The sequence below is a fragment of the Zootoca vivipara genome, chromosome 6, assembly GCF_965207765.1.
Source record: "Zootoca vivipara chromosome 6, rZooViv2.hap1.1, whole genome shotgun sequence".
NCBI lineage: Eukaryota > Metazoa > Chordata > Lepidosauria > Squamata > Lacertidae > Zootoca > Zootoca vivipara.
This window is the reverse complement of record NC_142589.1, coordinates 61,026,887-61,041,530: the sequence shown is the minus strand read 5'-3', so window position 1 is coordinate 61,041,530 and position 14,644 is coordinate 61,026,887. Positions and strand designations below refer to the sequence as shown.

The 14,644-nt window shown below is 44.6% G+C and overlaps 1 protein-coding gene across 2 annotated transcripts; it reads right to left on the bottom strand.

Moving 5' to 3' along the window:
* Positions 1–1,626: 1,626 nt before the first annotated feature.
* Positions 1,627–11,059, bottom strand: PDIK1L (PDLIM1 interacting kinase 1 like). 2 transcript variants are annotated; one of them, XM_035120711.3, is made up of 3 exons: positions 9,826–9,991; positions 6,856–7,157; positions 1,627–5,089 (listed from the first exon to the last, which is right to left on the bottom strand). In XM_035120711.3, the coding sequence occupies exons 2-3, from the start codon at positions 7,138–7,140 to the stop codon at positions 4,349–4,351; spliced, it is 1,026 nt and encodes a 341-aa protein (XP_034976602.1). In that variant the 5' UTR covers positions 7,141–7,157; positions 9,826–9,991; the 3' UTR covers positions 1,627–4,348. The 2 variants fall into 2 exon arrangements, with proteins under 2 accessions (XP_034976602.1, XP_088528465.1); XM_088672339.1 differs by lacking the exon at positions 9,826–9,991 and adding an exon at positions 11,005–11,059 and having other exon boundaries at positions 2,672–5,089.
* Between the last annotated feature and the right edge of the window lie 3,585 nt (positions 11,060–14,644).

Sequence of the window (14,644 nt, the reverse complement as noted above, 5' to 3'; positions counted from 1 at the left end):
ACTAGTACACAACAGGGTTTGCTCAAATGGAGCTCATTGCACTCCACATACAACAAACCGAACATTTCAGGGGTTAGGAACGATTTTCTTTCTTTTTATTAAATTTTCATTCTATTTTCTTTTTCTATTGTCACATACATCACATATCCATAACATTCATATTACATTCCCTCTTCCCTCCCCTCCTGGGCTTCCCCCAGCTTCCACTTCTGATTTATTTTTCCCTTATTTCATACTGCTGTTTCTAAAAAAATACACTATATTATTTATCTTCTATATATATTTGCTAATAAAGGTGTGTTTATTTAAATCCTGCCATCAAGTCAATAGCCTTCCTTAGTTTCTGCAAATATACTATAAATGGTTCCCATTCTCTTTCAAAGTCACTGTTGCCTTTTCCCTGAAGTCTGTCCATCAATTTTGCCAGTTCTGCATAGTTCATCAGTTTTTCTTGCCATTGTTCTTTAGTTGGCATTTCTCCAGTCTTCCAATTTTGTGCTATCAAAATTATCGCCGCTGTAGTAGCATACATGAATAACGTCCTCTTCTCTTTCTTAGGAACTATTTTCAGGCTTCCAGGCAACCATCTGGGGGTGGGGAATCGCATGCCAGCAGCAGGAGGGGCCAGAGGCAAAAACAGGCAGTAAAACTATGGAAAGTTTATCTTTGTCCCATGGGCTAGTTTCTACCACATTCACACACTCTTATCTATCCTCTGCCTAGACAAAAAAGAGGCATTACCGTGTTTCCCCCTTTTTAAGACACCGTCTTATAACTTTTCCCCCCTCAAAAAACACAGGGTGGCTTACTTTCGGTGGGATGTCTTATTTTTTTATTACCGGTACGGTTTTTACGGTTCAGGGCACTGGCTCAGGGCGCTGCTGGGCTGTCTTGAGTGCTCGGCGCTGCAGCAGCCCCCAGTTCCGGGTGGCGGGGTGGCAGGCGTCTTTGGCCGGGCCAGGCAGAGGCCGCTGGCTCATGCGCTCCGCCCGCCGCTGCAGGGCGCTCCAAGCTCCTTGGTCGGGCCAGGCAAGGAAGAAGCAGTGAGCCCAGCAGTGGCGGCAAGCACGGAAGTGGCAGGGATGGCGGTGGACGAGAAGGCAGAGCGCGGGGATGCAGCCAGCAAGGCGGGAGCACGATCAGCTGTTAAGCGGAGCTCTTGGAGCGCCTCATCATAGCTGATCGCACTCCTGCAGTGCTGGCTGCATGGAGTGACTCTGTGAGTGGAGGTGCCTGTGGAGGTTGGTTTCCGCGGCGCGGAAGTATGGCTTATTTTCGGGGTATGTCTTATATTTCTCAAATACTTAAAAACCCTGCCATGGCTTACTTTATGACTACGTATTAAAAAAGGGGAAACAGGGTATCTGAGTTCAAAGACACATTCCAGACAGACAAAAACACTCAGGGTATGAAGCAGAACTAATAAAAAAAAATCCAGGAGGATGCCTTAGCCCCTGGGCCTGAGGTTCTCCCACCTTTGCTACATAACAAAGCCACCACTATCACACCCCAAAATCACCATGTGTTGGTCCCAATGCTAATTTTGTGTCAAGAGAAAGTTGGATAGTTCATGGAAATAAATTTGTACAGTATTTAGCACAAAAGAAGCATATCAAACACAATTAATTTCTTTCAATTCAGACTTTATTTCTTTTTAAAGTCACAAACTCAATAAATTACACAATCATTTCTCCTTCCACCCTTTTAAAATAATTTTTTCACAAAATAGAGTTTACAATTTTTAAGGAAAAGCTTTAAAAGTTTGCTTTCTTTCTGAAGTGCTGATGAGTATCTCAGCTGATGAGTATCTCTTTGTTACGCTGGTGAATTGTTTTGTAGCTGCTACAATAGTTTTGATTTTGGAGATTTTACAAGAACCCAAAGCAAACACAAGCAACAACAACAAAAATCACACACAGATCTCAGGGACAATTTTTCAGTGGATAATTAATGAACAATCAAGTTAGCATTCAATGCCAAGGGGCTAAGCACCATGAAAGGAGGTGACCTGGTGAGGCCTCCCCAACTCTTTTAAGAAATAGCAGTGCATTTGGGCGTTAACAGTTTTACTGTACGATAAATATAACTTGCTCTATTACTAGATACTGCACTGTGTCTATGAAGCACATGCAATAATGTATCCAGAATCTGGATTTGCTGAGGATTTGCAAGTGCCAAGAAATTGTACACAGTAATCAGACTAGTTAGGACGTACATGACTGAGAGTTCCTGCTTTTCCAGTCCTCAAAGAAAAGACAGTCAAACTCCTGCAAGTCGTGCTCATTTGTTTGACACATTTTTAAAGGAAATTTGTTGATGGATAAAATTGCAGGAGTGCTTTCCTACCTGCAATATAATCAGGTCTCTAAAGGCACAGGTGGTGCTTTAAAGAGCTTTTTCCCGCCTCTGAACATTTACATTGTAACTGCACAGAAGAAATCTGACTTGTGTATTACCTTTGCATTCAAAGAACAGACATCAATAGGATCCTCAGTTGACAAAATATACTATAGCATAGCATCACACTGAAAGCGGGGCAGACAGATATATGCCAAGTGATACAAGTTGATATTCTCCTGAAGCTTGTCTCTGTGAAATCCAAGATCATTAGATCTCAGTTATTTGGGGCAAGATATAATCTGCTCCAGTGCCTTTCATGGAGGGGGGGGGGTGAAGGTCAATTTACACTCCAATTTCTAGGTTGTAGCTGATGGCATCAAGACTATTTCAACTGAGACAATATAGTTATCTTCCCCAATGAAATCAACACACATACTATGCCAGTTTTCCCTGTGGAAGTTCTATTTACTCATGAAATGAAGAAGTCTTTATTCCTGTCTGCTATCAAGTCCTGTATATGACGGTAATACAAAACAACATAGTGTGGAACTTTTGTTTACCCCGTGCATGGAGAGCCATGGGCAGAGTAGCCTGCATACCCAAAAACCAAAGGGGGAGAATCAAAGTTGCTGAAAACGTCAGAGTAGCAGTCAAGAAAGGGAATGGCTTTCTTGCAGAGTAAAGGCTTCAGTTGTAATGTGGTGCACAGAGAGACAGTAGTGAGGGAGCACCAAGATGGTGGAGGAGGGGTCTAGATTGGCCTTTGGTTGAGTCACTTCTCTGCTCTCTGTGCATGGATGGAGCTGGCTGGGTTGTGCCAAATGTTCTGCATCTACTACCCAAAAGTAATTTAAAAAGTGCCTCTCACATGAGAGCAATAGAATAATCACTATTACTTTGTGCAGAGAACAATGCCCACCCCACCCAAACAGGCAACATTTTCTAGCAAGAAAGAATCTGGATAGTTCAATGGTTATGGTACACTAAGCTTTCAGAGTCCTTCTTCCACAAAATAAGTGAACAATACAAATATCCCATCATCAAGACCACCACTAAGAAGCGACCAAAAAACCTCTGCTAAGAAGGGAGTGGCTAGCATGACTGGCCTCTAAAAGCCAGGGCAGAAACAAAATATGGGAACATTTTTCTCATTTGCAAAGTTTTCAGCAGAATTTGGGAGGTTTTTCTCTTCCCCATGATTTACATTTGTAAAAAATTAAAATAAAATAAAAAGTTGATAAAAAGAGACACAATGCATTAAAGGTAATGCTGGATGTCAAATGCAAAGGATGGGGGCAGCTAGAGACAGATTTAGCACAGATTTAGTCTTTCTTTACCTAAAAAAAATGAACCTGAATGCTCAATGAACTAAGCAATGTGCCACCAGACTACCTATTGCAGCATTTCAAACTAAGAGATTTGCCCAACAGTAGTTTAGTGCTTGAACCAGAGGTTCCCTTTGCATCACATTTGTTTTATCATGTTTTGTGCCATCAACTTTTTTTTCTAAAAGAAAAAAGTGGAGAATATCTATGATGTGGAATTTACGGATGACCCAATTCAATATGAGACAATATAAATAATGGGGATATTTTCAAAAGATGGGGAAGTCAAGTCACTCATACAGACATAAATATATACATGCTTACTCTACAAAGTTGAATAATTTGCATTACCAGCATGCAAACCTTATCTTCAATGGGCATGTCAAATTCTGCAGTATGAAACTGGAATGTTTGAAATATTCCTAGAAAGCAATCACCTTCTAAAATGTCAAGTTTCCTGGTCATGTGGATAGCATTACAGCTGCAGCTTGGAAATATACACATATGATTGTGAAATAAGAACAGCCACCTTGAGCTTTGTTTACAAAAATCAAGAGAAATGCAATGGGGGGGGAATACTGAACCCTGACACCTTAAATTTTGGGTTAAGTCTGTTTTTTGCTTCCACAGAGTGCTGCCCTATTGTTAGATACAATCCTGACAAGTTCAAAGTACTACAGAGGTCACGTGTCCCAATTGCTGTCTTTAAAAGCAATTTTAACTAACCGGAGTTCCAACTCAAAAGCATCTGGGCGGTCCTGTGGATTAGCAGCAAGCATTTCCTTAATCAGCTGCTTCATACGAGCATTCATTGTCTTTTTCTTAACAGGAATGAGTAGCTCCATTTTTGGATTTTCCAACAATGCCTCTCCAACAGGTACAATCGCAGTCCCTTGTTTCACATAACTCCCCAACAGTTCTTTCTTGGTCTCTGTATCTATGAAAGTGATCCTTTCCAACATCGCCCAGATTATAATCCCTAATGCAAAGATGTCTGCTTTGGCAGTATAGTGACCTTCCCAAACTTCAGGAGCCATGTAGAAGTCTGTGCCACAAGCTGTAGAAAGAAAACATTTATTCACGTTCACTGGCTCTTCAGGGTTCTGTCCTGACGCTGAACAAACCTTACTCAGTCCAAAATCAGCTACTTTCAAAGTGGGTTCCAAGTCACTAGCATCCATCCTGGATTGAGAGATCAAGATGTTGTCAGGCTTGAGGTCACGGTGGATGATCTGGTTTTTGTGCAGAAAAGCCAGGGCACTGCTGAGTTGAAGCATAAAGCTAGTATTGGTCTTACGACTAGGCTTTCGAGACAGGAGATATTCATTCATATCACCTCCATCACAGAAATCCATCACAAACCAAAGGTAGTAGGCGCTTCTGGGATCAAAGGCAATTTCACCTTTCAAGGAGGTCTCTACAAGCTGTAATAAGAAAACATTTAAGGAATCTGTTCAGCAAGTAGGAGTCAAGTTAAGAAAGTAGCTGATGAAAAGGAATGCTAGAAACCTATTATCTTTTAATGCATGTATTATAAATACCCCTTTTGTGCTCATCCAATTTTCTTCTTTAAACAGTATTTTCAAAACACAATTGATGCTACCATACATTCAACCAACATTCTCCGTGGAAGCACAGACTTAATTCTAAACCATAGTAGTTTAGTACAAACTCATGAACTTCCAAACATGCAGACATATCATGGTTTGGAGCTGCTTATCTGCTTTTATTTTCTATCTGCTCAGCATTCCTTTCTACAGAGCAAGGGACTCTAGAGGTCTCAGCTGGAACCATGGCTTGTAAACCCACTTCAAGGCATGCTTTCCATTTCTGGCTTGCTGGCTGATTAAAGCAATAGTGTGAACCAACAAACATGACAACAAACCAGTTAAGTTTCCTTTGATATGGTTTGGTGTATTGTGTGAATGAAGCTACAGTATTCCATTATGAGTACTATTATGAGCACTACTGACTCTGGATTAATGGAATATGTATCTGGTGGGACACTGATACACACTTTCCCCTCCATCTGCATGAATGAATGCCGTCAGACTAACCTAACAGAACAATAAAAATGCACAACTACAAAAAATTAGAGGCCTTTGCTTTTGTTCTCAAAGTTATTTTTACTGCTTATTTTACTGCATGAAATGCAGGTTGCTGAGCAGCTGTTTTCATGATTTGCTTGACACAAAGATGGAACTATCTCGTTCTGCTGTCCTTTAAAGAAACTGTTTTTCCTTCTTTAGAATATCAAGTGGGAGGAAGGTGGTAAGAATTAACTGTAGAACATTGATTTAGCCTATAGAAAGACTTTAAAAATATGATTAATTTATTCTTTGACTGGCTTTTTATTTTTAATTTTGTTGTTATAGTGCTGTTAGACAACACAACTCTTTGGAAATAATGTAATATGCATTCAAGGCATGGAAAAATGTATTTCATTAGAGATGATTTGATCATAACATTGCCTAATAAAGTGATGAAGCGGTCAGATACAAAATTATTGAAAGGGTTATTAATGCTTCTTTTCCCAGAATGATCCCAATAGTACTTATTGCTATAATACCACTAACATTCCTGCCATGCAAAAATAATATTATTCAGTGTTGTGCTGGCACGGCTGTCATTTAAGACTGTTGGAAGACCTATTACTTTTGGACAGCGGGATAGTTTTGAGCTGTGGGAAAGTTTTTAATAGCAGTTTCCTATATCTCACTCCTCTTTCAAGCACAGCCAAAGTTTAGAAAAATCAGTTGTATTTACAATCTCATGTAGGTAAAGGTAAAGGACTCCTGGACGGTTAAGTCCTGTCAAACTAGACTATGGGGTGCAGAGGTCATCTCACTTCAGGCTAACGGAGCCAGGGTTTGTCAGCAGACAGCTTTCCAGGTCATGTGGCCAGCATGACTAAACCGCTTCTGGTGCAACGGGGCACCGCGATGAGTGAAATTCAATGACAGCTTTGCGTACAACTGTTTTGTGTGCTTTCACTGAAGTTTCTGCTTCAGGAAAACTGCTTTTATTAATGTTTCCAAAGTGTCTAACTGCAGAAAAACAGAAAAGCAAACACTCTTCTAAAGAACACTGTAGTATACACACTTCTGGCCTCTGTGTCTTTTGTTGCCCTTTCTGCTTCCCTTTACTTCTAACCCACTGTGTTTCTTCAACTACCTGCAACTTCATTTACCTGCAAATAAAGCGAAGAGCTGGAGCCGTGGGACATCTTCTGCACCATGCCATCTTTTTGCAAAACGCATTCCTCCAAGTGAATAACATTTGGGTGTTGGCTCTTGATGCTGCTAAGTGCCCAGAATTCACGCAGGGCAAGCTCTACATTTTCTGGAGCATGGCACCGAATCTTTTTCACCGCAACACGTGCAGATGTTTTCCTCACTACTGCTTCATACACCACACCATAGCTGCCACGACCAACCTCCCGTATTAGATCGTACTTTGGCTGGCTACTCACCATCTTCAAGGTCAAGGTATCTATAAGAACAAAAAGTCAAGCACAACTAATAAATTTCTGGCAGATCGATGTCCTATCACTGATTATGCCCCATCACTGCCATCCCAATGCTATAAATATACACTCTACCCCAATTATGGACCGCACTTCTCAGTTCAGTTCTGTGCTACTGTGTATTGTTGTGTGGTGGCTGTATCTATTTGTCCATGTAGTAATTTCAGACCACACATATTTTTCTTAGGAATATCTATATAACCCACCCCACTTCTAAACATCTGTTAGTATTTAAGACAGGAATTTGCACCAATCTTTTGTTATTTTAACTACAGACTGGCAGCTGTTCTTCAGCAGCAAACCATTTCAATACTGAAGATGAGCATATAAATATACAAGAAACTACAAAGCAGATTTTAACCAAAGACAGAACTCCCATATAGCATGAGACACATACCAAATGTTTTCTATGATGCCATGGTTTTGACAAGAGTAAATGGGTATGATCTTTGGGAAGGGGCATTTTAGTTTATACAGTAGGAGAAACAACTGTCAAAAGCATGTGGCAGGTACAAGATTGTTGACGAGGAGGTGCTTTATTAGATAATCTGTAGGTAATCCTTGGAAACCTTGGAAATCGACAATGATGATATCATGACAACCGTCAGGTGCCTAGAAGTTGGGTGCTCCTGCCCACCTGTCAAAGTTGACCTATGGGGCAGGGGGGGTGGTTCTGTTTCACCAGCATGTTCTCTGCAGGGAATATGTTAAAGCAGCACCCTGAAGGACTGAACTCTCTGCTCATCAGCTGATAGCAGTGTGTTCAATAATGTTCTCTGCAGGCATCTGCTTCCTCAGCACGTTCCCTGTGGGGATCGTGTTCAGCAGGACTGAGGACTGAACCTTGACCCCTTGCCTATGTCACCCAGTGATGTCAGCTGATTGAAAAGTGAGTATGGTTTGGGGGAAATGGCCTTATGGGCCAAACTAGACTCCCTGGAAGGCCGCGGTTGGCCTGTAGGCCAGAGGCTCCTAACCCCTGCTACAAAACACAGAATTCTGGGTCCACTGAATTACACATACCAATTTGGTTTTGCTCCAACTCTCTTAGCCCCCTATCAGCTAGACTTCTCCCTATCTTCATTCCCCAAGTGTCACTTTGTTTATATATACTAGACATTGCTGTGTATCACATCACTGTGAAAAGCAGCATACTTTTACAATTCACTGAAAGGCAGCTCTTCCATATACAGTAATTTAAATTGAGCATATCCCTGTTTTAACCAGTGAAATAATTCAGCAGAACAAGGTCAGGGTTCCATTCCTTTGATTAGTTATGCAGAAGGAGAACTGCAAGCAGTATATCTTACATCACTCTTTCCCAGCCTGGTGTCCTCCAGATATTTTGTACCACAGATCCCATCATCCATTTTGACTACTAGCCATGCTTGTTGGGGCTGACGGGGAGTTGGATGTCTGAAGCATCAGATTGGGAAGGCCAGCTTACACCATCCCTCCATAACCATTAAAAGATACAGGCACCCATATTTCTCTTGCAGAAGTTGGAAGATATACAGAGATGACACTGCAGCTCACCTGCAGCAGTCTGATTCTATTCAACAGGTTAGTGTGCACAGGACTAGATCCAGATTTAGCCAAGACTAATTCAAGCCCCCATAAACCTACTCTACTTATGACAAAGTCTGGATCCAACCCATATAACTGCAGCCTCCTTTGCCATGTCAGTGTTTTCAGTCAACCTGTAAATGGCACAAAATACTTGTTTGCAAAACACATTCTTCACACAGGCATAATGATAAGAAAATGAGGACTGCTTTAGGAGCGGATGGGTGCCCCTATATATATAAAATCACCTGGAGGGAAGCCTAGAAGGAAGGAAATAAAGACAGACAGCACGGGGCCTGGCCTGCTCTTGCACCTTTAACAGTCGCTTACTCCAGAGAAACCAGCAGGCAAAGCTTTCCAGCAGAATTATCACCAGGCAATAGCCGCAAAAGCAGCAGCTGATTAGGAGACAAAAGCAGCAACCCCCGCCCGATGCAAAAAAGTTGGTGACAGACCTACGGGGCTGACAGCCGGTGGCCAACCAGGGATACGACATAGCTGCCAAGTTTTCCCTTTTCTCGCGAGGAAGCCTATTCAGCATAAGGGAAAATCCCTTAAAAAAGGGGATAACTTGGCAGCTATGGGATACCACCGCCGCTAGACCTGCAGCACTGAGCAGGTGGCCGTGTTTACTTCCGTATCATTAAAAAAAAAAAAAGTTCACCTGCTGGTACCCCATCTCTCTTAAAGCGACAGAAGGCCAGGCTAGGACAGCTTGTTTCGGGCTCCCTCCCCGCCCAGCCCCTGGAAAGCCAACCCGGGTATTCGTCACGTAACGTGTGAACCGGCGCTCCGGACACGCGAACACCCGCAATTTCCCACGACCGCCTTCCCAAAACAACACGAAGGCGTGTGAAGGGAGCTATGAAGCCTGCCGGGCGTCGAGCTGCCTGCTCCGAGCGCCCAAGGCCAGGGACGCTAGCTCGGGGCTCCCTCGGGCCCAGGCCCCTGGGACGCCCGGGACTCTTGGCTCGGCCTCTAGGGCCTGACGCGGAGCGTCCTCGGAGCTCCGGGCGCTGCTCCCATGCCAGGACTCGGCGCCGAGGCCCGAATGTGTCAAACATTTACCTCAGAGGCGCTGCAGCGTTCTCTTCTCCTGGCCGCCATTATCATCGGGCTCCCTTCCCCCCTCCTGCCGCCGCCGCCGCCGCCGCCGCCGCCTTCGCTTCTCCCGGGTTCGCCGACACACCCCCTTCTGGGCCAGCTTGCGCAGGCGCGCACCCGCGCCAAGGACAGAACGCTTGCGCGCGCGCACAACCAGACAGACATGACAGGCCGACACCAAACTCACCGCCCCCTCTTTTGATTGGCTGCTGAAACGGAGAAAGGGGGCGGTCCGCCTCCTTTCCCTTCGCAACGCGGAGAGCGCGCGCGCCGCTTCTCATTGGCTGCTGAAGCCGCAGAGCCGGTGTTTCGAGCTCCGTTTCCCACCCTGCGCTGAGTTTGGGCAACCTTGGGTTGCTCGCGGAGCGAGAACGGCTCAAAGTCCGCTAGGGAGAGTTTGGAGGGGGGCGGTTTGAGGGGCGAGGGAGAGATTGCATGCACTGCGTGGAACGTTGCTACAAGCAAGCAGCATTCTTTGCTACGGGTTTTGTTTATTTATTTAATGCAGTATTATTTCCCGTGCTTTATTTGCGAGACGTTTTATTACGGCTGCTGCTATTAATTGCTCCTGCCTGATGCATTTGGAAAACCCTTCTTATACTATGATGATGATGATGATGATTAATGCGGATTGCTCCTGACTTTGACTAGCACGCTTCGTATATTCGGGATCGCGATGCGCAGCTCCGAGGAGCGCGCCGATGGGCTTGCGCGGCGGGCCTTGTACATTTGGCAAAGCTGGGGAGCGTTTGCTTAGTGCGCGGCTTGGGAACGGGCCTGGAGCATGAGAGCTCCCTGGTAGAGGACGGGAAGCGGCGGGGAGACGCACGCCGCTTGCCTTTGCGTGAGCGCAGCCGCCGCAAACCGCGTTAAAGCGTGCGGAGGAACGGCGGATTATGCACCGCTTTCGAGGCGGCTCCTACAGGCGATTGCGGAGAAGTGCACGGCGCCTGGTGAATAATGAAAGAGGTTGCGCAGAAATGGGGAGCCTATCTGCACGCACCGCCACCCCTTCCTCCCGCCACCGCCACCTCCCAAATTAGGTGCTGAGGCCTATTTGCAATGGTGCGCTATAAGCCACTTGTCACCGCTCTGCTCCCGGCTGCCTCCTACTTGCTGTCTTGCCCCCTGCAAAATACCTACCGTAGCTGTCACCCAGAAGTCTTGCTGCTGCATTCCCCGCTGGATTTTTGTGCATTTCTCATATTTATTTTTCTTCTTTCAATTAGATTCCTAGCCAATGTTTTCTTTTTGTTGTTGTTGCTGCTTAAAAAAAATTGGAATCTCTTATTTGTCTGCCTTTCTTAAAGAAAGGAAGAAGAGAGGAAAGAGTCAGCTGTCCTTATATAAACAGCTTTTGCAACTGAGGAAGCTTAGTGACACCTTTTGTTATCCCCCCTCTCCCCACCATGCCATGGGGACATGCTTCTGTGGCTGCTGCAGACACATGAAGGTTGCAATCTGATGGTAAGATCTTTCCCACCCCTCTCCTCCTGAGAATGGAGGGCTGTTGGTATCTTCCCTTAAAGGGACACCGTCTTCCCATTTTTCTCGTATTAAGGGAGAATGGAATCACTTTTATCTATATGGCATCTGGGGTGGGGGTGGGGGTCTGTGCTTCAGGGAGAGAGAAGATGAAGTGCAGCTTTGCAGAAGGACCTGCTGTGGATTAGAGGAGCTCACCTGTCAACTGCAGAAGGATCCGTACAGACCAGTACCTCCATTGAATTTCCACTGTAGAGCTGCTTGGGAGCAGCTCCACAATTCTTACTAGTAATATTAAGTGTGCAGCAGCTGTGAAGCAGGCAAATCTCATGCTAGGGATCATTAGGAAAGGAAATGGAAATAAAACTGCCAACAGCATAATGCCATTATACAAATCTATGGTGCGACTTCATTTCCAATACTTATGGTTGCCTCACCTCAAAAAAGAATTTGTAGAGCTGGAAAACACTCAGAAAAGGGCATCCCTTAGGCCCTTTTCAAAAAGGGATAGATTTTTAAAGGATTTAACCCCAAAGTTGTTGAGCTTTTTAAGGGTTTTATCCCGGGGCATATACTGCCACGGGGGGCCGGATTAAATTGACTGGCAGGCCGGACTAGGCCCCTGAAACGGACTTTGGACATGCCTGCCTTAGAGTGACTCCCCAATGAAGAAAGGTTGCAGCGTATTTAGTTTACAGAAAAGGTGAGTAAGAGGTGACATGTCAGATGTTTATAAAATTATGCATGTCATGGAGAAAGTGGATAGAGAAGTTTTTCTCATAATGTCGTGGACATCCATTGAAGCTGAATGCAAGAAGATTCAGAACAGATAAAAGCTGTTATGTAGTTAAACTATGGAACTGACTCCCACAAGAGGCAGCGTGGCCACTAACCTTTAGAAGAGGGTGAGACAAATTCATAGGGGAGGGTGTGATCAAAGTCTATAGCCGCCATGGCAATTCTCTGCCTCCAGTGTTGCAAGCAGCAATGCTTGTGAAAACCAGCTGTTGGAGACCACAGGAGGGGAGAGTGTGCTTGGGCTTGAATCCTGCTTGCTGGTTTCCCCACAGGCATCCAGTTGGCCACTGTAATAAGTTCTTAGTTCTAGCTAAGTTGGGAATGCAAAGCAGTCATGCTTGCTCGTTGAATCTCTGCAGGAGAAAGAGGCAGAGGTGAGCTCAAGAAGGAGAAAGTGCAGAAATGAGGGCAACAACCCTAAGAAATAACAGTCTAGCATTTTGGGAGAGGAGAGCGGTCAGCACAAATTAGGTCAGAAATGGAGGTTTCTCTGCCTGTTTTCTCCCCCTGCAAAGCTCCATTAGTCTTAAGCTGAGTTTGAATCCCAACATTCCAGTATGGGATGAGTGCCACAAAATCCCCATCCTTGGTCTAAAAGCGTGATGCAGCAGCATTGCTCTAGCTAAGCAGGTCTGGTTGGTCCTTGGACCACTTGGGAACTACAGTAGAATATAAATGTGATGGATGCATCTTTAAAAAAATCTGCTCTATTAAAGCTTAGGTAGAAAAAGTATGAATTTTTGGCACTGTTTCTCAGCTCCCTTCATGCATACTATGGGGACAATACAGCTCTGCCCAAAAGGCTTATTAAAATAAAAACAAGGGAAGCGTTTCGAACATTCCAGCATCTAGAAACGGGCTTAATTATTACTTTTTGTCCATGATACACACTTACATGTTGGAAATGACATGTATCCTGCATGTATAAATGATCGTGTGAGATAATTACACACCTGCATTTTGCCATATGCTGTGCAGTGCTTGTTTCATGTTATATTTCATGCTGACAGGGCAATCCTATGCATGTCCGCTTAGAAATATGCCGTGTTAAGTTCAGTGGGACCTAGTCCTATGGAGTAAATTTATATGGGATGGGTTGGGATCCTGTGGCCCTCCAGATGTTGGACTACAGTTCTGTTCTAAGCAAAAATCTGCTCTTATTCCCTTATGGGGTACACAAGAGCCTTATTGGGTTCTCCATCGGTCGGAGAATATATAACAGAGGCCAACCAGAGAAGTTTGAGAAGCAAAGCCTTTATTTGCTGTTGCAACAGGGTCCTTCCCCTCACGCAGGAGAACAAGGAAGGAACCCAGAACAAAAGAGAACCTCCACTTTTATCAGTTTTCCCATCACCAAGAAACGCCCCCAATACATCATTCCTACATCACAGCTATGTAATCAATAACTCACAAAAAAGGAGGGTTCAAGGTAGAAATCTGAGCACTTTTGACACCTCTCCTAGTCCTCCTATCACCCCTCCCAGGTGTGAATTCCTAAACACAAAGAGAAATTAACATTTTCATAAGAGTTGATCACTGTCTTTTGTTCAGAGGAGTCTTCCATTGTGAATGAGATACCATCGACAGGGAATTATGGCTCCCAAGTTGCTAGTCATGTGGAAATGTGCGCATATGCTGATCCTTAAGCCTTCCTTAAGGCAGGGTTGAGTCCAAGCGGGAGGGGTGCGGGTCTCTGGAGTGGAGCAGAGGCGAAGAAGGTGGTGTTGAGAGGGATTCTGGGTAACTGCAGCTGTCAGGTTCGGTCACCCCTCTCTGTTCATTAGTAATGGTGTTCTGCAACCCCCTTATAATTTTCTATAACAGTTCCCATCACCCCCACCTGACATGGCCAGTGGTCAGGGGTGATGGAACTGGAGTCCAACGACTTCTGGAGAGAGTGGTTTCCCGCTTCATATATAGGGTTACTGTCTAAGCCAGTGTGAGCACCGTGGGACTTAGGTGGTATCTACATTCCCATTTACTTTGCATCCAGTGTGCACTCCCACCCTGATTTGTGAGGCAGTGTACACATGGTGATAGGCTCTACCCTGTATCTATCCCATCATTTCTTATGGTATTCTGTGGTTTGTTTGGTAGTTTGAGTGCAACTCAGCTGGCGGAAGAGGGGCTTGCAGTGCTATTTTTCTATGGTGCCGGAACTCACCATGTACACCTCCCTTGTTCTCTTAGAATGGCCATGGCCAAGGCCTGAGTGCTGCCAGAACTGAGTTCCTATGTGTTCCCCCTGGGAAAAAGCCCTGGTCGGGGCATCCAGGTTCCCTAGACTATTTTACCGGTATATCTTGACTTCTGATGAGCTTTCCTCTTACCTTCGGTTGTTCAACTGATATGTCTTAGGTTGCACCCTGCTTTACAGATTCCTGCTCCTCTCGTACTTTTCTCTTGCACCTCAAGATAAGAGGTCACACTGGGACTGTCTTCTGAAAGAACAAAGCAGCCTGCATGATTGCATTGTTCTGCTACCGTATTGGCTAATAAG

Bases quoted from the DNA above. Each gene is read 5' to 3' on its own strand.
- PDIK1L (XM_088672339.1), bottom strand. From the start codon at position 11,059: ATGCACAAAAATCCAGCGGGGAATGCAGCAGCAAGACTTCTGGGTGAC. The intron at 7,158-11,004 runs GTAGGTATTTTG...TTGTTCTTATAG, and splicing joins ACTTCTGGGTGACAGCTACG to ATACCTTGACCTTGAAGATG. The intron at 5,090-6,855 runs GTAAATGAAGTT...TTCTTATTACAG, and splicing joins GCTCTTCGCTTTATTTGCAG to CTTGTAGAGACCTCCTTGAA.